Source organism: Alosa sapidissima, chromosome 7 (assembly GCF_018492685.1).
Source record: "Alosa sapidissima isolate fAloSap1 chromosome 7, fAloSap1.pri, whole genome shotgun sequence".
Lineage (NCBI taxonomy): Eukaryota > Metazoa > Chordata > Actinopteri > Clupeiformes > Clupeidae > Alosa > Alosa sapidissima.
The window spans coordinates 4,285,019-4,311,266 of NC_055963.1; the positions used below are offsets into that span (position 1 = coordinate 4,285,019).

The 26,248-nt window shown below is 39.8% G+C and overlaps 1 protein-coding gene and 1 long non-coding RNA gene across 2 annotated transcripts; one reads left to right on the forward strand and one right to left on the reverse strand.

The window, feature by feature from the left end:
• Window positions 1-1,333: 1,333 nt before the first annotated feature.
• On the reverse strand, window positions 1,334-15,928 carry LOC121713894. Its single transcript, XR_006032971.1, has 3 exons — window positions 15,917-15,928; window positions 9,418-9,420; window positions 1,334-1,444 (listed from the first exon to the last, which is right to left on the reverse strand). It is a non-coding gene; the product is annotated as an uncharacterized LOC121713894 (long non-coding RNA).
• On the forward strand, window positions 11,218-21,905 carry cbln4 (cerebellin 4 precursor). Its single transcript, XM_042098928.1, has 3 exons — window positions 11,218-11,972; window positions 17,806-17,922; window positions 20,436-21,905. Exons 1-3 carry the CDS (start codon window positions 11,676-11,678, stop codon window positions 20,631-20,633), a joined length of 612 nt encoding a protein of 203 aa, XP_041954862.1. The 5' UTR covers window positions 11,218-11,675; the 3' UTR covers window positions 20,634-21,905.
• Window positions 21,906-26,248: the final 4,343 nt, after the last annotated feature.

The following is a 26,248-nucleotide window of genomic DNA, read 5'->3' on the forward strand; positions in this document are numbered from 1 at the left end:
CACATGACAAGTATTGTTTTTCATTTCAGGTGATACAGTAACTTATTTAAAGGTGGAGTGTGTAGGATTTATTTATAGATTGAACACGTCCAAGGGAATACATCCAACCAATTGAATACATCTCCCACGCCCCTCCCTTTTCCGCTTCTTTGAGGATGGACAATCTCATGGCTGACACCAAACCAATTCTCAACTCAATTGAGAATTGGTCTGGACCCTCACAGTTCACTTTTGATTTCTAAGGGGCGTATCCTGCAGTGAAATGAAACTTAAAGGAACCATATGTAAGACTGTGGCCAAAACTGCTACTGCAATCACTTTCAAATGACTGTAGAGCGTTGGATCCCCCCCCCCCCCCCTCCCTGACTCGAGGTTGCCAAACCGGACGCCGAAACACTACTGACTTTGTGATTAGTAGACAGTGTTTGGAATAATGCCGTTTAAAAGAACGGCGTTAGGTAACGACGTTATTTTTTCAGTAACGGGGTAATCTAACTAATTATGGATTTACTGGACGTTAAATGCGGTGCGTTACTATGCATTGATTGAATAAACTGTGTAATACGAACGCACCCCTGGCCACAGCTAGTGAGGAGGTGGGTTAATAACGACGTAGGCGGTTATAATTGGCTAAGGCAGAGTCATGTTTCAGCCAATCAGAGCCAGTGTTTTTACACACTTGCCAGCACACGCGCCACACACACACACGGATGCAACAGCTAAAAGAGATTCGACGAAACAGCAGAGGTCAGGTGCAATCCGACAATGAAAAGTTGGCATTTTCAAGGTGGAGATATAAGCACTACTTCAAATTCATTGTGGTCAAAGGCAAGAATGTGCATGTAATGTGTACATTATGTCGAAGCAAAGACTTCGTCGACATCCGTTGTCATCTGTAATTTAATGAAGCATCTCACACACGCATCTAAAGCTAGTGGCCAAAAAACACCGATACCTCCACCACAGATGATAGCTCGCCATCCACTAGCAAAGAAGGACTCGGAGCAAAGTCCTCCAAGCAGCAAAAGCTAGATCTTTCTGCCTCACAACAAAAACCTATGACACAAGCTGAAGTCAACCGTAGGTCTGTGGATGTGCAATATCTTTGAATTTCCCCTTGGGGATCAATAAAGCATCTATCTATCTATCTATCTATATATCTATCTATCTATCTAATAAATATCGAAAGTTATGTAGCCTACAAACACCTGTCTGTTCTACTCATTTCAACTGGCTGCTTAAAACTGCTCAAAAAAATCAAAATTCTTTGACATATAGCAACTTTTTTTTGTAACAGTGACGCAAATAGTTACTTTCCCTGGTAATGAGTTACTCTTATCATAGAGTAATTCAGTTACTAACTTAGTTACTTTTTGGAACAAGTAGTGAGTAACTATAACTAATTACTGTTTTAAAGTAACATTCCCAACACTGTTAGTAGATACTGTAGGTCAGGGGTGGGCAACTAATTTCCCCAAGGGGCCACATGACAAACTGGGACTGTTGAGGAGGGCCGGACCCAAAATACCGAACTCAAGTCTGAACTCAATTCTGTCCAATTCTATTCTGTTCGAAGCAGACATAAGAGACACAAAACCTTGAAAGGTTTACACCGACTTAAAGGAAACTGCATTGTGTCGACGCAGAAGCATAAATTCTATTCACTAGCACATCAGTGAGGGTGTTTACATCGTATGCATCCACGCACAAATGTATGGGCGTACAAATAGCAGTCGCTTTCAAAATAAAAGCAACAATATTGATTTGCGTGCTCTGTGCTAGGCTCTTGACTATTGTTCTTTCACGGACCTTACGCGGGCCGGTCAGGGAAAGCCCACGGGCCGGATGTGGCCCGCGGGCCGTATGTTGCCCATGTATGCTGTAGGTGGAGGGTGGCGCATCAGGCCAAAACACAACATGACATGACAAAACACAACATCAACATCAGTTGAGGGCTGCAATTTCACTTTTTAAATGACAATATCCTGGCCGGACTACTGTTTTCAGTGATATAAGTATTTGAAATGAACATGATTTCTTAATGTCTAGTGACATATCAGGGCCATTTTATGATTAATTGAAATATATTTCTTACATACAGTTCCTTTAAGTTGGTACATTAAACCCTTAACCTGGAAGTATAATAAATACATCCTGCAAGCAAAGGTCTTAAATGCTGTTGTTTAGTCAGTTTAAAATAAAAAACCTTCTGTGTCATTTAATACGGACTATATCAGAGCAGCCATTTTTTGTATACAAAAGTGGCGGCGCCAGTTGTCCTCTTCTGTTTGTCTTCACCCATCCCATGCTGGATAAACAGTTGTGATTGGCCAGTTGTCCTCTTCTGTTTGTCTTCACCCATCCCATGCTGGATAAACAGTTGTGATTGGTTCCTGGGATTTCAGTGATTTTGAGAATCTGCTTGAATGGGAGGGAGGCTGGATGGATCTGCCAGAGCAAATTCAAATGTGTTCTACGGTCCGTCTGGTCTCCAAGCTAACTCTTTTATGCTAAATAATAGAATTTTTAATCTATAGTGGTAGCGGGACTTTTTTTTTACTTTATTTAAATATACAAGGATAAAAGGATACAAGGAAGTTTATTGTCACATGCATATAGTTACTGGAAGTAAGAAATGCAGTGAAATTATGTCTGGTGTCAGCCTATTTGTGCATTTATGGGGGGGGGGGGGGGTTACTAGAAGAGGGGTTTAGTAGATTAAGTGGCAAGGGCTGCATAAGAAAGGTGGGGGAGGATTGGGGGGGCACCAACAAGGAGCACCCAAGAGCAACATATATAGTGCTTTCATTTACAGTCCAATCATTATGACAGGTCTTCTTCTACTGCACTACTATTTAATATTTTTACATTTTGCCCTTCAAAAATAGACAATCACCAACAGAAACAAAACACAAAGGGGGACTGAATTCAAGCTGTCACTTTAATGGAAAACCTGAAAGGCCCTCTCTACAGCTAGTGTTTTGGTTTGTCCACTCTACTACTGTAGAAACATGACGGCCTAACATGGAAACTCCATGGAAGACGACCCACTCGTTTATACAGTATATTCAAATATGAAGAGCTCATTCTAAGCAAACGAAAACAATGTTACAGGTGATATACACACTTGCCGAATTACAGAAATGTCAGGTTTCTGGTGGACAGTTACTGCTACATTCTACGCACTGCATTTAAAGTTTTTTATGTGCACATATGTTCATTGAATACTGCAGTTCCGAGTTTATTTAGTATACTAAAGTCTGTGGTGTTCTTATTACTGGAACACACAGTTACATTTTAATCATAAGTAGCAGAAAAGGGGAGGCTGTTCTCAGGAGATATACATGTTTCAGGGCATATATATGTACATATATAAGCTGTTAAAGAAGCTTTGCTGGAAATGCAGTTTATCATTAGCCTGGAAAATCCAGACCCTGATAATCTAGAAAGATTAAGGGTGTGGCCAAGAACAATGTAATGGCCCAACTCGAGGAGCGGCAACAAGCATGCATTTAAAAATCTCACTGCACGCAATTGGATAACACTAGACCATGTTTACTCTGAATGATGTCGGACTTCGACGCAATCGGATAACACTACGACCAATGTGTACTGTCCTCCAACGTTGCAGCGCTGTCTTCATCAGTTTAGCTGATTCCCCGGAATGTTGGGGTAAAAGTAACGTGCATCATTGCTCCTTACCAGAGTGTCTCCCAGAGACCATTCCATTGTGCTCTCGCGAGAACTCTGGATTTCCAGGGTAGTTTATCATCTGTACTATACACACATAAGATGAATAAGAGACAGTATGAGGAGCAGAAGGGAAGACAAGGGTATATTCAAGGAGAGAATGTGAAGGAAGGGAGCAAACCTGCCAATGTAAGGCTGGCCAGCAGAGTGGGATTGGGGGATAAATTCCACTTTCAGTTCTGTGGCTGTTCTCCTCACCCCATCAGACAAAGGTTAACCACTGCACCCCTCCATACAAACATCTCGCCTGCTTTGCTAATTACCTGCCAGCAGCCCTAGGTGTCAGAGAGGTACAGAGAACTATTAGTACTGTGTGAATCCACTCCAGACAAATATGCTATTGGATTCATAATTGTCTACACAGAACACCGAACGCATCACAGAGTGGCTTAGATTGACATGTGGCACAGCCATTTGTATCAGCCATTTTGGACGTGTGGACATGGGCCCCATACTTTTTTAAATGATATTTTATTACATTTAATACACAATTTACACAACACACTAAACACATCATAATAACCAGCTTCATAGTTGATAGTCCCCTGCTTTTTGACATGCTCAACATGTATGGGACCAACTTCTACAGCACTGTTGGAAGGCCATTCCCAGTGAAGTGGTTGCGACAATGCCAAGAAAATCTGTAAGACATAGGAGATGTTTGTGGACTTCAGAAGGAATCAACAGAAGGCTTGGCACCCTCTCAACATTAATCAAACTGAATGGTGTTAAATATCATGGTGTCCTTCACTGAGGAGCTGACCAGGTCCAAGCACAGCTGTCCAGTCTATACACATACTAAATGCCTGGCACACGTGGCAATGCGTTCACTTTACATCTGCACATCTGCTTACAGTATACTGCATAGGCATATTTATTGACGTTGTGGAAACGTGTAAATATAATACTGATCTTGTATTCTTTAAGTATGTCTTGTGTTTCATATCTTTATATAGTCTAGGCATAGACTGGGCATTTCTCTATATTGTACTTTATAATTGTATGTAACAATTCAAATGTAATTTGATTCAAACTTTTGATTTAAACCTTTTTGCTTAGTACATAATCATAATAATCTATTTCAGTATTGACTTAGTTTTGCTCTACTATGTACTATAGTAAAATGTAAAAAACATAAAGAAAAAGGTGTGTCCAAACTTCTGCATGGTGTTGCATATAAGTATAATTAGTAGTAATAGTCTATCCTGTTGTAATAGTCTATCCTGTTGTAATTCTATATTAAGCATCCCCTTTGTACCATGTTAAGATGTAAGTGTGTGTAGGCCTACACTGCACAATCTTTTTTTTTAAATATTAGATCCAGAGTATCAGCAGCATGACTAATCGACATTTGCAATACAGCCAAATCCATTTCATGAGTAGCTGTATCTCAGGACATCCCAACTTCTCACTCAGCAATCACTCCGCATTTTGTACACACGTGAGGTAACACACATAGACTCCAACATGCATCATGATGTGGCCTCAGAAAAATATTTGATTTAGTTTGTAAAAACTGGTGCATGAGGCACATGTGGTGCTGCTTAAATTATTTTTTATTGGCAAACTTATTGGAGCGCCAGATCGCATGGACAAATGGGTCTCATTTGTCAACAGTACAGTATTTTGCAAATAACACATTGTGTGACATTGTATGTGTGCACCCAAGGAACCTTCAGGAAGTGGACACCCGAAGTGGATGAGGCTCTGAGAGACTGCTTCAAGTGTACTGACTGGAGTGTGTTACAGAATGGAGAGGACTTGGAGGAGGTCACACAGTGCACAACTGACTACCTGAACTTCTGCATGGACATTGTTGTTCCCACCAGAACTGTACGCTGCTTTCCCAACAACAAGCCTTGGATAACCAGCAATGTCAAGACCCTTCTCAACAGGAAAAAGATGGCGTTCAGAGAGGGGGACATGGCAGAGCTGAGGCGCGTGCAAGGGGAACTCAAATTCAAGCTGAAGGAAGCTAAGGAGGATTACAGAAAGAAGGTGGAACAGAAGCTGCAGGAAAACAACTTGAAGGAGACATGGGACTGCATGAAGGTTATCACTGGCCTGAAGAAGAACAGCAGCTCTGTGGAGGGGGACCTGCACAGGGCGAACCAGTTGAACCACTTCTACAACAGGTTTGACTCCCCTGCTCCAGCTCCAATGGCGGTGGTCTGTCCACCATCCCCCAGCCCCCACCCTCACACCCCCTCAATACCAGCGCAACACTCACCTCCATCATCACAGGCTATCGTACCCCCACCATCACTGGATTTTGCACCCCTCCCCCACATGGTGATCACGAACAATGAGGTGACAACGACCTCAGTCAACAGCCATCAGACACACAGATCCCAGATGCACCCCTCCCCCTCCCCTCCCCTTACACCCCTCACCATTACAACAGATCAAGTGACAGTCCAACTTAAGAAATTGCGCAGCAATAAAGCAGCTGGGCCTGACAGACTGTGCCCAAGGCTACTCAAGGCCTGTGCTGCTGAACTGGGGGAACCACTGAAGCACATCTTCAATTTGAGCCTACGCCTTGGACAAGTTCCAACACTGTGGAAGACATCATGTCTCACCCCTGTCCCTAAGAAGCCACACCCTAGTGAGCTTAATGACTACAGACCTGTCGCTCTTACATCACATGTGATGAAGACAATGGAGCGACTGGTCTTAGGCATGCTCAGACCCCAGGTACGCCATGCACTAGACCCGTTACAGTTTGCTTACCAGGAGAAAGTGGGCGTGGACGATGCCATCACTTATCTTCTACACAGGACACATTCCCACCTGGACAAGGGGAAAAGTGCTGTGAGAATCATGTTCTTTGATTTCTCAAGTGCTTTTAACACCATCCAGCCCCTCAGATTGGGAGACAAGCTTTTGCAGATGGGTGTCAGACTGAAGAACTGTCTCTCTGACACTGTGATCTGCAGCACCGGAGCGCCACAGGGAACTGTGCTCTCTCCAGTCCTGTTCACCCTGTACACATCTGACTTCTGCTACAACACAGAGTCATGCCACATGCAGAAGTTTTCTGATGATACTGCAATTGTGGGGTGTATCAGGAACGGGCAGGAGGAGGAGTACAGGAGCCTGGTGGAGGACTTTGTGCAATGGTGCAAACTCAATCATCTTCAACTTAACACTTCAAAGACCAAGGAGATGGTGGTGGATTTCCGCAGGTCTAAGCCCACTCTGCTACCAGTTCACATTGATGGGGTCAATGTGGAGGTGGTTAGCACCTACAAGTATCTGGGTCTCCACCTGGACAATAAACTGGACTGGTCAGCCAACACTGATGCACTCTACAAGAAAGGGCAGAGCAGGCTGTACTTCCTGAGGAGGCTGCGGTCCTTCAATGTGTGCAGTAAGCTCCTCAGGATGTTCTACCAGTCTGTTGTTGCCAGCCTCCTCTTCTATGCAGTAGTATGCTGGGGTGGAAACACAAGGAAGAAGGATGTGGGGCGAATTGACAGGCTGGTAAGGAAAGCTGGCTCTGTAGTGGGAGCTGAACTGGAGTGTATCACTTCACTATCTGACAAAAGGACCCTGAACAAACTGATCAACATCTTGGACAATGAGTGTCACCCACTCCACAGCACTATTGTTAAACAGAAGAGCCTGATCAGCTGGAGACTTCGCTCACTGCCTTGCACAACTGACAGACTGAGAAAGTCATTTGTCCCCAGGGCCATTGAACTGTTCAATGCCTCACTTAAGGGAAGAGGAGAGATAGACTTCTCTGCATAGTCTGTCTGCCTCTTCATCCCCTCCATGTTTGGCACTGTCTGTCCACTAGCCACTTGTACCACTGTCTTTATGCCTCACTGTTTGCGTGCTATATTAGCACATTAGCACATATGCATAACCCCCCCCCTCCATGCCACAGCCGAACTGTGGCCACACTTATACATTTTCTTAAATAGTTAAATATATAGATATATAGACTTTACTTTACTTTATTTCTGCATTGTTGCACTGTTGACTTACTCATTTGCACTATCACCATGACCACTATCACCATTGCACTACCACCATGACACTCATTCACACAGAGCACCTTAGAGCACCTTACCATACCTTACTATGCACAGAGAATCACAGGCTCAGTCCCTGCCTCAGTCATTGCAAGCGCCTCTGATTTATTAATCACCACTATGTGGATACTGTTTTTAGAATTGATTTAGATTAAGTGTTAGTATAATTTGTAATTTTGTTATTTGTATTCTAGTATATTTTTATATATTGTATTAAGTGTATTTTGTATTTAATTATAATTTGTATTTTAGTATATTTAGCATATTCTTTATCTTCTACTGTCCCTACTGCTTAGTTGTGTTTTTATATTATATACTTTAATTACTCTTCTGCTGTTAAAGAATGTGTTTGTCTTGTATGTATGCTGCTGAGACCTTGAATTTCCCCTGGGGATCAATAAAGTATCTATCTATCTATCTAGGACTCAAACTCCTGATCCCGGAACTTTGCTTGTTGAAACAAAACAATTTATTCAAATGAACTGATATTTTCTTTGTCATATCTCATTCCAAAAGTCACTACATTTAAAGTATGAATCCATTGCTTCAACCATCTACATATTAATTAGTCCAGATTACTCTTGTGTGATTGCAGTCAAGATGGAACAAACACATTTATAAACCTGAAGAGAATACGGGATGGCTTTTTGGATTCTATCATTTGAATGATTTTGACTGAATGCCAACAACTAAGCTAGCTAATGCAGCCAGTGTACTAATGAGCAAAGTGCAACTCCACTTCAATAATTCTGTAAGTTAAAATATCTCAATATCAATCAGATATCACAAAACCATTGTTCATACTGTAGGTTTTGTACACAACTAGCTTAAAACACTACATGTTGTTGTTCTAAACACACCTTATTCAAATTTAAATAAATCATTTAGTTCATTTATCATCAGGACTCTCTTTAAGAAAAGATTATCTGAGAGATAAAACATTAACATGAGCTTCACAGTCTTTTATTCACTTCAATGTTCAGCAATTGTCAGTGAAGACTAACACATTAGCAAAACAGCAGTATAGTGTCTGGTGTTAGTGTTTATCCTATTTTATTTTTCTCACTGGAGTACTTCAATATCAATTCATTTTGTATCATTACTCATCAAATTATGCTCATTGTTGTCACATGATGGTTGGTTTATAATTCAATGTTCATTATCCTGTTATTACATTTGGATAACTTTCTCTCATCCCTTCAACTTTGGTGTGTTCACAGAAGTCTTCTTTCATTGAGCATTGTTCTAAGAATTTTGCCTGTTTTCTTTAGCTTCTTTGATGATAAAATGTCTTTGTAGGGATTGTCTGTTTGAAATGAATTAGGAGTGCGCTGCTGCCTGAATATCAATGTGTTTGTTTCCATCCCGACAAAGTCAACCCAAGAGGTACAGTTGGAGAAGCCTCTTCACCTATCTCTGAGGGAAGAAAATATCCGTACAGACTCACAAATCTCTCCTCCCTATCCCCCCATCATACAAACACAGTACTTTAATCAGTCCCACATTTGGAAGCAGGCTCTTATGATCAGGAGCGGCACAATGGGATTCATAAGTGGTCTTATAGAGAACTATGAACACAGTTTTCTTCTTGATGAAAGGACTGCAATACACAATGGTACAATACCTTCTCCTAAAAAGAGGTGGTGAAACATCTGTCATTTGTCAAGCCTTTGGTCATGTAACAGTTCCAAACTCTGGATAAAGGTCTCATGCTACCTGGTTGTTGCTATTTAAAAATAGATTATCTCTCTCTCTCTCTCTCTCTCTCTCTCACACACACACACACACACAAAGAAGAGAGTACCTGCTGTGGCAAACGCAAAATATAGGTCAGACAAAGTGGATTCATTTGTAGGCTGGTGAGTCGTGGCTACCTGTCGCTGAAATTCCGGGATTAGGTCTGTTTGGTTATAATTTCCTGTCTTAATTCTACAAAAATATCGGTAACAATTTACTTGAAGGTATACTACATAAGAGTGACATGACACTGTGATGAACACATGACACTGTCATGACACATGAACCCTAACCCTCTAACCCTAGCCCTAACTTGTCATGACAAAAACTGAATGAAACTTAATGACAGAAGCGTTATGTCATAAATGTTTATGACTTGTTTATAATGTTTATGACACTCATGTCACTCTTATGTAGATGCCTTCAAGTAAAGTGTAACCAAAATAACTTCTCTTGTATATCACCATCATAACATTCAAAACCTTGTGAACATGATGACTTTTAAAGTGGAGGAGTGAGTCCTCCTCTACTAAATGGAACAAGATCTACTGTATGTTTCAAACTTCTTATGTCAGATTCCAATAGCCATTAGTGGTCATCCAAGATAAAATGGTCATATTAACACTATATTGAAAACTGGCAACAATCATGGCAATTCCCATAGTGCTGTTACATGCCATAACAGCATATATTTCACTTTAATAACTTGTTTAATATTTGTAGACGTATTGTATTACTATCATTGTCATGCAAAGAATGTTTTCTAATGCTACATATTTGTAGACGTATTGTATTACTATAATTGTCATGCAAAGAATGTTTTCTAATGCTACATATTTGTAGACGTATTAGTATTACTGTATGTGCCCTGCAATGGTAGATGGCCAACTCAACTAAAACATGATGATGAGAAAGTGTTTATGGAGTAACATTATGACAGCGATATGGATTATTAATTATGAGATCAATAACGTGCAATTTCCTGAGAGTGCAAATACTCATAATCCTTACCATCTATCTACCACTGAGGAGTGCAAGAGTCAAGGCAGTTCAAAGACATGAAGCACTGCACAGTTGCTTCAGGGCAAGGAATCAGCCTCAAGAGATATGGGATGTCAATCCCAGCAAAACCATGCTAAGCTCTGACAGTGCAAGAGTTCATTGGTTTTGTTGAATTTCATCTGAGGCTGCTGTTGACACACAGCAAACCAAAGGATGTTCTTTTAAAAGTCACAGACTGCTAAAACGCTTGCTGCACATGGAGACCAGGAGAGAACCAACTAGAAACCACAAAAATGTCCTTCCACTCACTATCAATGAGTCCGTTTAGTAGTAGCCTAGCCTAGCTATAGATTATGTATTGCACAATTAAGTGCAGCCTATTCTTCTAAAATCACTAGGGAATTGACTAGGTTTATTCTGTCTTTACTGTTGTGTGCTGTTTTAAACTTTATTTATATATTTTCACAATATATTAGAAATACCATTGATCCGCTGTCCACATTCTTTGCACGTTTTTTTTCCAGTTCACGTGTGTCAATTCTCAGGGAATCCTATCCAAGTTTCCGTCTATGTATAATTGTCTTGCTCACGTGTTGGTGCCCCCTGGCAGAGGTGTCTTTGTGCTAGATAGAGATGCACACATACCCTAAGCTGAATGCAGTCAACGGTCGGCGCAGAGGGAACCCGGGACATTGTATGCAATTCTATAATGTAGTGCTACTTTAACTATTTGCAGACAAACTGTAGCCTAATCATATTATGTTAATGGTGATTATAGAATACCTGCTATGCAAGGCACGCATCAGTAGGGGGATAACAACTCCTCCAGCTTGAGTGAGGAGCGACAGAGCAGAAGCAGACAAGGAATGAGTGCGCTGCTTTCTCATCGGCTCTAAACTCCCGCGGTTTCGCTTGTTGTATGCAGGCAAGAGTTCAGTCGCCAGCAGTCTCCTGCGCAATCAACTAAAAGAAGGGGGGCAACATGACCATTGCAATTGTTGAAATTTCCGCCTGCAGCTGTTTATAGCAGTCTGTAAATTGTAAAGTCTGTGATTTGGTTCACAGATTGATGTTACTCTGAGGCGCCGAAAGCATCCGAGAGAACCTCTTACTTTCAACTTGCCTTTACAGGGATCTGTAATCATGGTGGTTATTGTGTTGGTGCACAAGGCGATGTTCGACTCCATTGTGTTTTTCATCGGCGTGGGCATAGTCGCCAAGCTAGCAGTCGCCCAGAATGACACGGAACCCATAGTCCTGGAGGGCAAATGCCTGGTGGTTTGTGACTCTAATCCCGCCACAGATTGGAAAAGCTCTTCTTCTCCACTTGGCATCTCAGTGCGCGCCGCAAATTCCAAGGTGGCTTTTTCTGCAGTGAGAAGCAACAACCACGAACCATCAGAAATGAGCAACAAAACGAGAATAATATACTTCGACCAAGTAAGATTTTATTTTATGTGGCCAGTTGTTAATAACTCTTTTAGTTTATTTTCTAAACTCTTTTAAACTTCTTCCAACGATCTGGACATATTTGTGATTATAAACTTAGTATATGATAGGCTAATAGATTTGTATTGATTTATTGAATTATACAACTTAACACAGACCTTTTAGTCATTGATCGTGTTGTAACAATGACTAAACTAAACTAAACAGAAAACAAATTTAAGAAATTACTTGATGGTGTGATATTTCTGTAAAGGACTCCTCCTGCAGTGAAGTCCACAGCAATCAGTTTGGACATTGAACCTGACATTCAGTGCTAGTGCCGCTAAATAGGATAGTTGAGTTGATCCAAAGGTGGATAATGTAATACTCAACCATCAACAGATGGTATTGTTTGTGTTAGCTTGTACCTTTTCACACATTTTTTTGTCTGTATTTTATTGGCATTTGGAACTAATCATTGCTTGTGTATGATAATGCTTGTTGGCACACGCTCTTTAGCCTCAATCATACTCATTACCCGACCCAGTCACTAGACCAGTTGGTTCCACTGAAGCAGAATCAGTCTAATTCATGTGGACTGAAGCATAAGGGAACCTCGTGTAGCTTGGAGATAAAAGTTTCATAGGTTTGTCTATGGGGGGCACCCTCTCCACTTGTCAATGTTGATTCCAGTCAACTAATCCTATCCTGGCCTTATCAAATGCAGTTAATTCCTCTCTATACCACCCACCTTTAGGGGATTGAAGAGTGTGTGGGATGTGCGTTGGTCACAGTTAAGGGCCTGTTAATGTGTTATGCTCTTTAGTCTTTAGAGATGAATCAGACAGTGAGAAAACTGAGGGTGCCTCACTGTGACGTACAGCTGCTGCTTGTTCACTCTCTGAATACATGAGTGTGCATTTAAAGCAACACAACATAGTTATTTTACCTAAAAATAGCTTCAAACTCATATAGCTTGGGGCAGCCGTGGCCCACTGGTTAGCACTCTGGACTTGTAACCGGAGGGTTGCCGGTTCGAGCCCCGACCAGTGGGCCGCAGCTGAAGTGCCCTTGAGCAAGGCACCTAACCCCTCACTGCTCCCCGAGCGCCGCCGTTGTAGCAGGCAGCTCACTGCGCCGGGATTAGTGTGTGCTTCACCTCACTGTGTGTTCACTGTGTGCTGTTTGTGTTTCACTAATTCACCGATTGGGTTAAATGCAGAGACCAAATTTCCCTCACGGGATCAAAAAAGTATATATATATATAACTCATTTCAATACTACACAGGTTTAAAATATGGAGAATGAAGTCTCTAACACTGTCGATGCAAGCCCGGAACGCCTGGTACTGCTCTACGTAATGTTGTCAGGGATAGGAGCATGACTGTTTTTGTTGGTTTTAAACAATTGGGTACCCCCTCAGCATTAAATGGATAAACGTTGAAAACTGGGGAATGAAAAGGGGATTCCTACATAATGTTGCTTTGAACACATTCACACACACACACACACACACACACACACAGACAGACAGAGAGAGAGAAAGAGAGAGAGAGAAAGTTTGTCACTGAAGTTTGCCAGTTTGTCATTCTGCAGTGACACACACAGACGGCCTACCTCCTCTTCTGGCCACTCTGCCCTTGAGGACTGGACTCTGTTATTCTGTTATTCTGGGCTTTACGTTTGGCTAAAGGCTGAAAACTGCAAGCTGCTGCTCAAAGCTACAAAATGACCAGCTGTTTTGGCCTTCTGCATCTGTCGCTGAGGAGCCAGCCGAGTGCTGGCTGATGAGCCGCTGTCCATCTGAATAACATGGTGTTGATTACTGGTGTGAAAAAGCTAGAGATGTCCCTGAAGGAGCGCTTTGCACAGAGCGTAATCTTCTCCACACAACAGTGCAGTTTATCGCACTGAGCTCATTCTCATCTTCCTTCTCTCCTGACTTTCCCCTTTTCCTCTCACTGGTCTTCATTTCAGTTCTCACATTCTCCCATTCACTCTTTCTCTTTCTCAATCCCCACTTCTCACCTCTCTGTCTGGTGAATAATTGTCCTCTAGAGATATCTTGAGATGTGTCTGGATTTGGTTTGTCATGACTACCTTATGTCTGAAGATGCATAATAATTCAGTAGCCTAGTTGTTTCCAGCCCATGCCTTTCAAACAGGAGTCTACATTCTGATTTAATTTGGTTTAGCATTTCATTTGTTGACATAAAGGGAACATGACATACGGTGGAATGTGCTGATGCAAAGGCTCAAGAGCAAAAACTCTGTGTGAATCCATCGGCACCCTTGTGCACATGATAAGTGTGATAACGCATGGGCAGAGGTTCATTAAGGTATAATTAATGATCATTTATTGTCTGGATCAATGGATTTCAGTGCTAGATGAGGTACATAAGATAATTGTCTTTTCTACACTAGGGTACCAGTTGCTGGTATTAAACAATCAGTCAATGCTTATGTTGACCACACACGTGTACTCTTTAAAGTTATCTCCTCATGGTACAATCACCATATAATAATACTTATAATAATAATAGTAATAATACTACTACTACTACTAATAATAATAATAATACCAATAATAATAGATGTTTGCTTCCATTCTTGGTAAATTCCTCTGTAAATTCCCACAGGTCCTGATTAGCCTAGTCGAGGCTCAGTGATATGCCTCATTCACCTATGCTATAAATGAGAAAATGCATCTATCTTGACAACCAGACATGGCCAGATGGGCTAAATAAGCAAGGATGTAATTTCCTCTGTTGTGAAACAGTATGCCACCTGATGTTTGAAAACAAGTCAAATCATATTATTGATATAGCCCTTTTAAAACAACTGAGCTGTACCAAAGGGCTTTACAAGATAGACTAAAGAGACAAAAAAACATGCAATAGTCCTATATTACAAACATATGCTATAGGACATTAAACAATAAAAGAGGGATTGCTAAACAAAAAAAAACTAAAAAGTAAAACAAGATTTAAAAACCAGTCAAATACAGGCACAAACAACTAAGAAAGGAAGCTGAGAAAAAAAATGTTAAACAGGTAATGTAAGAAGCCATTTAAGATGAGATGTGAGTATATCAGTTGGCTGGAGCAGGTGGAAGTCCATTGTAGCAGGAATGTTCTGCGCAAAAGGGAACTATACAGTGTTGCCTGTATGTTGACATTTTGAGTGTTTTGTCTATACTAGCAGGACATGAGAGCAGAATATCTTGTGGACCGGTTTCATTCATACATATTTATAGTAACCAGACTGTAGACATAACTGTACAATTGTTATGAGGAAAAGTTGTAGAGTATGTCTGATATCTGAGTGTTTGCTGTTTTGTGATGGGTTGGGGGTCTGCTATTGGGGCTGCATCTAGCTTTAGGGCCCTGTGTTTTCTTACTATTCCACTGATTGACAGTAATGTGTTTTTCATTTGATTTATTTGAATGGCAACTTCAGTAGGCTTTTAGGTGTGATGAATTGAGGACATTGCTCACAAATACATTAGTATGTACTGTACGACTTCTCACCGTACTTCTCTCAGTCACTTTGGTGCTTTTCTCACATCACTATTAACATTTGCACAGCAGTTAGTGCATTTCTCAAAACAATTAGTGCAAACTGCAAAACCTAGTGGATGACCTGCAAAAGCACGTCACTTGCTCAAAATGGATAGTCCATTCCTCAAAAGCAGGTATTCATGTCAATGAAACTGTCAGTGTCATCAAAATGAGAAGTCTTGACACCATCGTTTATGAACAAGATAGTCAAATGGCTTTGTCATGTTTTCATTATGACAGTTCTCTCAGTGTTTTCCAGTGCAAAAAAGGGTCAGAACTCAGTGACACTACCTTAACATGCTCAGGACAGCACTATACAGTACTTGTACAGCCATTTGAAAACTACAGTAAATTTACACATTGCTGTAGTTAGGTGAGTAAGTGAGTACAAGACACTGAATACGTACATTTTTACTGTATGCTCTTTGCAATTCTACAGCATTGTGACAGAATTTGATAACTAGTTCAACAATTTTGTATGTAATGACTCAAGCAATGAAATGAAGACTATTAGTTTTATTGGGAACGACTATTCAGCATTCATAAGTATAGTTTATTTTGACTGACATGACATAAGCAAATGATTATGTTAAAAAACAGCAGAGAATTGTATGAAAGCAACTGATACATGTCCAAAAGTATTTGCAATTTGTTCAGAGGAAGGAGAAATTGCTATTATGATGTGCACAAATGACTAAATGTTGTGGAGGTTGAACTAATAGTTATGACAATTTTCATTCTGATCTGAAAACAGCACCAAAGCGACTGAGAAAAACTGTATTATCTCTGTGAAATACTGTGTAAATAAGTGTTGATTAGATAAAGGGTTTGGAATGGATTTTAGCCACACAAACTACTAGACATTATCCTTGTCTACGACTAAAGGAAGAGGTACAAATGTTTCCGTTGTGGGCTACATGCCTATAGATAGATAGGTAGATAGATAGATAGAGAGAGAGAGAGAGAGAGAGAGATAGATAGATAGATAGATAGATAGATAGATAGACACTTTATTGACCTCCAGGGTAGAAGCGGGATGCTGGTTTTCAAGGTTTTAAAAGAGCTTAGTATCACTAAAAGTGATATTGTGATTTAGACTATATTAGGTATAACAGTAGAAGTTTGCGGTTGTGACGACTTAAATGCATTGAGATCCATAATAACTCATCATTAAAGAAATATCAGGGAACCTTTAAAAGTTTACTATACTTTAGCGGTTTATAGGATTGGTTTTTAATGTGTTACCAAAAAAAAAACAGAAACAACTTAACTGGCAGGTAAAGTGGAAAGTCAAGCAATGATCAGGCAAGACACTATGAATTATTTAATGAATTAAAGCAATCGTATGGCATCAGAGAGCATTGAGCTGACCAGCTGAAAGTATTAAATTAGCACATTGATTTTGCCAAATGTTAGTGAGACTTTAAACTTAAGACGTCATTTAAATTAGGGCTCTACCGGTGTCCTGCTACATCTTTGCTAGGGCCTGTATTTTAGCAAACTAACGATGTGAAGTTAGTTAATGAAGCTGTGACTCTTCGGTGTGAGCATTTTGCTGGTTTGCTAACTGATAATATGGAAGTACATACTGTCATTATTACATGTGGATGGTTGAGTTATACTGACTACAATTTTGCTGTAAATTAATTCACAGAGCAGCAATTCAAATGGGCTAATTTGAGGAAATCCGAACTGCTTTGTTAGGTTGTAATCAAGACAGAATAATGATATTAAATCATATGTTTGCCTTTAATTAGACTTCTAATTATTGTTTGACCTTTTTTCTTGCTTCAGCTGAATGAGCAGAATTAGAACTCCAGCTCCCATCATCCAACCCCACTCATAAGCACATAAAATCCCTAACCATGGGACACACACACACACACACACACACACACACACACACACACACACACATACATACACACACACACACACACACACACACACACACACACACACACACACAAGATAATGTTTAAGTTCTCAGTTCACGCTGGTTCGTAATCAGAGACAATGAGAAACACACACACACACACACAGATCAATCAGATACAATGAGGTGTCAGTACAGTCTACTCTCATACTCCATTCAAGTTAAGAGGAACATCCTGAGAACACAAATTCTTCTTTTACTATGAATATGCAAAATACAACTGAACTCTTTCCACTGATATTTGCTAGTGTCCCATTTTGTAACAGCAACATCAGTAAAAAAGGAAAATTGAAAATGTGTTGCTATTTGATGTAAAAATGTTGTTAAAATGCATCTTTCTTTTTTACAGATCCTTGTCAACATTGGAAACTATTTCACTTTAGAATCTGTGTTTCTGTCCCCACGGAAAGGGATCTACAGTTTCAACTTCCATGTTATTAAAGTGTACCAGAGCCAGACCATACAGGTACATAACCATTACATTATTTGGGAAAACCTTATCTCCTACAAGCCAGCAGAAAAATCCCAGAAGTCTAGCAGTGCATAGAGTTATGGTCTTAAAGAGCTTTTTTATTATTGTAATGGTTATACCTTAAACAAGTGGGGGAGAATCCTTTTGTGAATTCTAAAATACTTTTTTCTCTAGTCTGACGTCGTCGTACTCAATTCTAGTCAGAATTTGAGTCTGATATTGGTCCATTGGGACGAGATTATGGGGCATGTTTCAACCGATACAGGGGGGGAAATGCCTCTGCACTCAATTGGATAGACCTAACCAATCAGAGCAACGAAATAGCCTACCATGAAACCTGTAGGAGAACAGCCAAAACATCCTTCTTCTCGACAGATCCCTTAATGCTGTTTTCTGATCATTTTTTGTGAAGTTTTTGTGTCGTCAATCTCTTGTACAACAGACACGACAGCGAAATCTAAATGTCTAGCTATTCTAGCGTCAGGTTTTTTGTCTCAGGTGACGTGATAGACTATCGGCACCATTGCTCATCTGTCCGTCATCGTAAAAAAGCCCGTCCGGACAATTTGATTGGTGTGGTCGGTTTGAACTGCTATGCTACAGGCATAGTTGCTTCTCAATGGAACAAGTCCAGACTGAATTTCACAACCTCAAATTTTGTGGGCATGGTAAATTCGGGCTGGCTTCCAGGCTACCTTTTTTTTCTACCTCCATCATTTCTATTAGCCATTCTTGAAATACCTGGTAGTATTTCATACAGAAAGGCAAACATCAGAGCTTGCATATGTTATTTTGTCATCCCCAGAAGTAGTGACGGTGAAGCCTATGACACAAGGCTACTTTTTGAGCAATGTTGCTGGGCAACATTTTCATGTTTTCTGATTGGATGATCTGCTTGGTGTTGTGCTTAACAATGCCCTTAGCTGTTCTAAAGTCACTGGAACCTGATTACTCATTGGAACCTGAATACTTATTGTTTAATAACAGTATTCCGGGGGGGAAAATGATGGCCAATATTAATGGGAATGTACCAAAACAACAGTACTGTCCTGCAACATTGCTCAAAAAGTTGACAGCATTTTTTAAAAATTTGGCGGAATATCCCAAGGCACACATTAAAACTCTTAATATACATAATGTACATTTCAGACATGTTAAAGAAGTATTAATCAGGTTTTGATGAGAAGAGACATGTGATTCTTGTCCTTCTAAATATAACCATATGCACAAACTCATCAGTCTGCCACTTGTTTAATGCCTGGGTCAGTGCTCAGTACCATGCCTAGCTGAAGCCCTGTGTCTGGTGGGCTTCTGGGATGTAGCATGCCACACCTAAGCAAAGCACCCAGTGTACCTGCTGATACAGTATATTCCCCCATATAACTATACTTCATGTATGGCATATGTATTAAGTGTATGTCTTAAAATCATCAATTTCCTGAAATGTGACCCTGCAAGGCGAAACCAGTCGTTTTGGTCAAATTTACAAAATTAAGTTAATGTGCTCACATGAACGGCCATTGACTAAGCTTTCCAACGATATGTATATCGAGGGTATTGCAAAAAGTATCGCTAAGATAATCGCATCCAAAGTTGGCATGGTTCTCCTGTCACGATACGCCAGAAGAGGAGAAAATCACCTTTTTAAGTAAATTGTCACGTGCGATAGTGTGAGGACACAGCTATTACTAGCCTTACGGTAGCGTGACTTTGAAGCGGATGACTGACTATGTCCATTTTTATCAACCGAGTGAGTGTTTTTTTTTCTGCCCCCTAGTTAATACCTGGGACGGTCATAAGGTGTCACTATAGAATATAATTAATGTATTTCGGGGGAAGTAAGGGGAGAAGAAGTTCTATGTACACAGATTGTGTAGGCTATAGGCCCACTTTTAAAATGTGCTACTGCTACGTCAATGGAAAACTTCTCCTGGTCCGTAAAATGACGCCAGGATATTTCTAAAAGTTTGTGCTTTTGACCGTTCATGCCCTGAAAGGCAAGTCTTTCACATTCATATTCGGTTACATCTGCCAAGAACGATAGAGAGCTTACACATTGAGTAACGAGTAGCCTAATGAGTAGGCTACATTTTAGCTCTACCGTAAAACCTTATAGCGGCGTGGACAAATGACTCCTTATAGCGGCGTGGAATGACTTCTAATGTGTTTAATCTTCACCTAAATAAAGTCAGAGTTTAACCGTCAAAACGTATGTTTATCCGTGAAATTTGTTCACAATATGAAAGTGTAGACTGTATACTGTCGAATTATGCAAAAACGTGAAATTCGACATTTTAACCTGTAGCCTACGTTTGTTTATTGTGGATTTTTTCAAAATAGCACTGTGCGCAAGACGACTGGTTTCGCCTTGCAGGGTCACAAATGGGTGACATAATCAACATATGCCTTCCTTAACTATTCCTATTCACGATCATGAATTCCTATATTACTAACCCTTTTATAGATTACATTCTCTAATATGCTTAATGCATTTGTTGACCTTTCAGGTGAACTTAATGTTAAATGGAAAGCCTGTAATCTCCGCCTTTGCCGGCGACAAAGACGTGACACGTGAAGCTGCCACTAACGGAGTCCTGCTATACCTGGACAAAGAGGACAAGGTCTACTTGAAGTTGGAGAAGGGCAATCTAGTGGGCGGGTGGCAATACTCCACCTTCTCTGGCTTTCTAGTGTTCCCCCTGTAAAGAAAAGCACATACACAAAACAAACGCACTCTATTTATCCAGTGTGTCATCATTGTGTAACCAATACCTCCCACACTGACTGGATCCAAAACGGATACTTGTCCTCAGACTGCTGTGAGAAGAAACAAGCAGACAATGTCATCTTAGGCAAAAAGATAAGGAAAACAAACAAGCATACCCCTCTTTTGAACAATACATCTAAAAACAGAGTTCATCGCTGCTTTCACTGCTTATACAGAGCATTCAAAAGAAGAAAAGAAATGTGTGATATCTATCTATCTATCTATCCTGGAGCTCTGTGCTTATATGTTGTCCGCTTCACTTGTGTGTCTGTGGAGGTGGGAGTTGCTTCTGCAGCATGTGTGGCGCAGCTTCAAAACAACCAGAGTTTTCTGTCATCGCATATTTATAGAAATATGCCTCACTCGTGAAGACATAAGATCCTTCAGGTTTGGTCACTCTTACTATATACGTAGGATTCCACCTGACATGTAAGAAAGAAGTGGACAGCAAAATAGCGTAAGTGACAGAACCAATACAACTAATTACCAGTTATAAGAAGTGCACAAAATGTTTTAGGTAATTGGTTCTTTTACATTCGAATATACCCACAAAACACCTATATAATATGCTCTATGTGTCTGTTTATGTTAGACTTTGTAGTCGCATGTCTCCATTTGTCACCCAGTCAACACAGGCCCCACACACATGATCCAACACCAAACACAATTACTTCAAATTGGATCAACTTCGTAATCTGTTGAGGATAATTGATATATTGGGACATTGGGATTCTGACCAGACACCTAGAGTTGACAGTAATGCCACACTATCTTCATGACCTCAGTAATGCACAGCGACACTTATACATATAATTAGTTGATATGGCAGCTGCTAGAGAGTATTTAGAAGATATTTTCTGCGAAGCACACCATCAGCCTATATATAATCAAGAGTCCTCCCCCTATTTTAATATTGCTGCCTGCTATTTCTGTAATGACGTGTTGGCACCCAGCCAGAGAGCAGTGATGAAGCTGGAGAAGCTTGAGCTCCAGAGTGGCCATGGAAGTGATGCTCACATGACCACATGAGCTCAACCAGGCAGAGCTGCCACTGTAGCCACTTGACACTTAACAGTTCTCTGCTAATATGAAACTACAATTTATGTTAAAATGATGTTTATGGAAGCATGTTTTCATGGAAGTTTACCACAGCTACGTTTTGCCATTACGTTAGTGAAGTCCTTCATTAAAGTACCGTATTTTCCGGACTATAAGTCGCACCAGTCAAAAAATGTGTCATGAAGAGGAAAAAAACATATATATAAATATATATATATATATGTTGCACCTGAGTCGCATTTTTTGACTGGTGCGACTTATAGTCCGCATAATACGGTAGGTGTATGTTGACAAATGATTTGAGCCAGATTCACAAAGAATAATATACACAGTGATTACAATTTTTATTGATGGCATTTATACCATCGCTTGAAGCATTTTATTCTGTATAGTGCTGAACACTGAAAATGGCACAGACTACAACTGAATTCTCGCACAGTTCGCTAGCAGTGGTCACACATAGGTTTATTTGCCTCTGAATGTTTTTCTCTGTCACTTGTGTCACATAGTTTATGACAACTGAGGTCCATGAATAGTCTCAGATAGTTACTTAGCCTGAGGTGGCTGTGTTGTTCGGAATGTTCCAGATGTTCCGGATTCCCTTGTGGAGATGACGTGTCTGTGCTAAGCTCACCTGCAAATCTTAGAAAATACAAGAGAGCAGGAGGTTTTAATTTGTGGCATATTTCCTTTATTCTCTGGCACATGGTTTACATATCATTTGCAGTCTTTCTCCATTTCACTGTTTTTTTCTTTTACATACCTCAGTGCATGATGCAAACATGTTTGACAATCGTTTTAAAAATACTATTGGTCAAGATCCTTGGAAACCAATCAAATGTGTATCCATACAGATGCTGATTAAAAAAAACAGTTGTTTCATCCATTCTGATTCATGCTGTATTTCAGTGAGAAAGAATGTCAGGAACAGAGGGACACATTGGCATAACTATTTTGATCTAATTTGATTGAAAGACTTTTAATCTTTTTCATAAAAAGAAGAGATTGACATCCTGGACATTTGGCTAGTAATGCAATGGATTATGTTAATTATACATTAAAGATATAATAATATACAATGTTACAATACACTCCTACTTTAATGTAACACAAAAAGTCAAAAAGAAAGAAAAAAACATTTTTGTCACTAAGCACTTTTTCAGTGTAATTTGCATAATGCTACTCTTACCTTTTGAAACACGTCTTAGGGGTCCAAACAACATGAAAGCGACTATGTTCTAACTGGATAATATTTATAGTGTCACTCTAAACTAGTCTTTGCACATGTGTTTGGGTGCAAAAATGTCAAGATCTGGAGCACCATATCTTGGATATGGATTTCTGTTTGGATGTAGGTTTGCAATAATAAGTCATTACATATTGTGTTCTGTCTATTATGCGTATGTGTTTTGGTGTTGTTGTTGTTGTCATTTCTTCAGTGCTCTCTCATCTAGCAGATGCATAGTTTTCACTAAAGCCTCCACTTTGATTTGCCACCACTGGGAATTCTCCTCGACCATCTTGAAAAGTCTTGAAAAGACTTGTTGTCCAGTTTGCCATTTTAACAAAATGATAACCGTACCTTACTGATAAATTGAGAGCATCATCTATACTACTAACATGGGCTATAACTTTGGACAGTACTTGCATTTTGTTCATAGGTACCTGTGCTTCAAATGGAAATATCAGTGTACTCCCTTATACTGGCATGTGTATTGGCCAGTATCAGCAAATCATTAAGTATTACATTCTGAGTTTCTACAGTGAATTAAAGATAGATATAGCTGATGCTCATAACACAGATTTCTTAACTCAAAGGTATAATAATTCATCATACTATGAAATTTATGATATATGGTAATAATAAGAACATATGATACTACATTATGTGTGGTATTATGTATTTATGTGGAGGGGGGCTTCTAATAATTCTCTTTAAATGGGAGAGATTGAGTACAGATGGGCGAGATTGAGTACAGATGGGAGAGATTGGAGAGATTGAGTACAGATGGGGGAGATTGAGTACAGATGGGGGAGATTGAGTACAGTACAGATGGGAGAGATTGAGTACAGATGGGGGAGATTGAGTACAGTTTTAATTTAAGGGACATGTTTTCTCAGTTCATGTTTAAAAGAATACGGTGACATAAGGAGACAACGTGGGCAACTGCATACTACTTTCAAAATTTCATTTTTTGTGTCAATATCTGACAAATGGGGGAAATTTTGACTGCATTTTGAGAGGACCAAACATAACAGGTAGTTGTAATCCATAATTTCTAGTATAATTGTATAATTATTAGCTGCATATTATATTCAAGTCACATATTAGAAGTTGGCTAGAGACATTGTATCATGCATTACAATATAGAAACATACAGAAACTAACTTTTAGAAAAACTATCAACCAACTGGCATGTTACAAATGGTCTTTTCACTATTCAAATGACATGCCTAGCTGTCCCTGGCCAGCACGTTACAACTGTCCCCAGTGGCAGTCATTGGTGAGGCAAGAAAAGGTGAGGCAAGTGTGCTTGAATTAGGTGGGTTAGTATCTGACTCGTATTAATTTAATAGAGCAATGTCTTGAAAATGAAATACCCAACATCATAGAACAACATTCTGTTGAGCTCCATAAAAGAGCAACAGCAACAACAACAACAACACAAAAAAACACAAATGGATATAATCATATCTTTGCTTTTGAAGAAGCAGATTTTTTCCTACACTTTCTTGACCAGGTGCTATAAGTCAATGGTTTCACCTGAGACTGACCTTTGATTGATGTAGGTGCAGAGCCACATACAGTATCTGACCTGGGAAGGGTATTTCATTGGCACACTCTGACGGTTATATCTAGAATGCTTGATATGAGCATGTACACACATAACAGACACAACAGACAGAACTGACAGGTTTCTTTCTTTTATTGCTTGCAGTTGACTTATCATTTTTCCAGTTTTATGAAGACAATTGGCTAAAACATTATTGATGTCTGACCTGCTATTTCTTGTATTTCTGACCATTACTACCAGTTGACTAATAATAGTCTGCACTGTGTGCTGGAGTATCTCATCCGCTCACACATAGCACGTGACCCACTGGAATATATGGATATGGCATATCTGCTGAATCTACCCATTTTTCTGTGCATTTCCTCTTTCATGACTAAATTACCATGTGTGGTTGTGTGACCATATACATTTCATAATGTTGTGGGAGCAAGTTGGTCACCAGTTTTTCCAGCATACTGTGCCTTTCAGTTTGTCTGTTGAAGTTCATCTCATGAGGAGTTGAGCTTTTGCCCTTGACAGCACCACATCTTTCCTTGAAAACAGATTAATTCATAAAATGTTTTTCACAAGAGGAACATGACCTTGGTGTACTGTACATCTGAGACAGCAGTGGTTGAATGCTATGTGTCACATATGGGATTAGCTCAGTGTTGTACCACATGTGGCTCAAGGCATCATATGGACAAGGTCCATAGAAGGCAAAACTCACATTCTGATGTACACACATGTTTGTGTCAGAGAAGGTTTTACACCAAATGGTTAGTTGCTGCTACAACATGGAATTGAAGAGTTTACATAACAATAAAACAACAATAGATCTTGAGTTTTGTTTGAAATATTATTTGGTTGAAACCCTGTACTGCATTGCGAGTTTCTCTTTTGTGGATTTCCCATAAATCTGGCATTTCAAATCACTAAATGTGCTAGATATTACAAATGCAGCATACCATAATATGTGTCTAAAGGCTGAGATCAGCAAACTGGATCAGCTGAGATCAGCTAATGCCATTCTATATGAATTAAAAAGGAATACTTTACTGTGCAGCAGCCTTAACATTTATAAGCTGTTACGGGGAATTATCACAATGGTTGTGAAGAAAACTGTTCTTTCCCAGGAACAGCCTGAACAGTGAAGTGCATTCAAAGGTCCTGAATAAGTGTGGAAATAGGCTGAATTTCGCTCAATGTATGGAGGATCATCAAGTGTTCAACAGCGTCTTCATAAGGACTAAACTACAAAACTACAAGCTAAAATAGACCAAACCATCTTTATCTGAAACTCTGGATTGTTGTGGACATTTTAGAGCATTTTGTGCTGGTAATGTGCAGGTATTTCTGTCTGATTAAATCAAAGCCTCTCTCTCTTTTCTGTCTTTTCCTTATGTATCGAACTCAATCTTTATGTACAGTGGTATACATTAATTATCATTCTTTTTCATACTGACTTTAGGTAAATTGTCTTTCACTATTTTGCTAATCTGACTGAATAAGCCAATTAAAATATACTCAGAAAGGATCATAAAAAAACACACAATCAAGCTACAACAATGTCCTATTTGTATTTATTCTAAAGTATATTACTGACCAGACCATAGGAGTCAATGAAGAAAACAAATATTTGAAATGTTGTACATTTCACATATCTGGTCACATCTTGACGGTACAGCTGGAGAAGGAACTGCTATCTGTTGTTTGTTTC

Bases quoted from the DNA above. Each gene is read 5' to 3' on its own strand.
- cbln4 (XM_042098928.1), top strand. From the start codon at position 11,676: ATGGTGGTTATTGTGTTGGTGCACAAGGCGATGTTCGACTCCATTGTG. The intron at 11,973-17,805 runs GTAAGATTTTAT...TCTTTTTTACAG, and splicing joins GAATAATATACTTCGACCAA to ATCCTTGTCAACATTGGAAA. The intron at 17,923-20,435 runs GTACATAACCAT...TTGACCTTTCAG, and splicing joins ACCAGAGCCAGACCATACAG to GTGAACTTAATGTTAAATGG.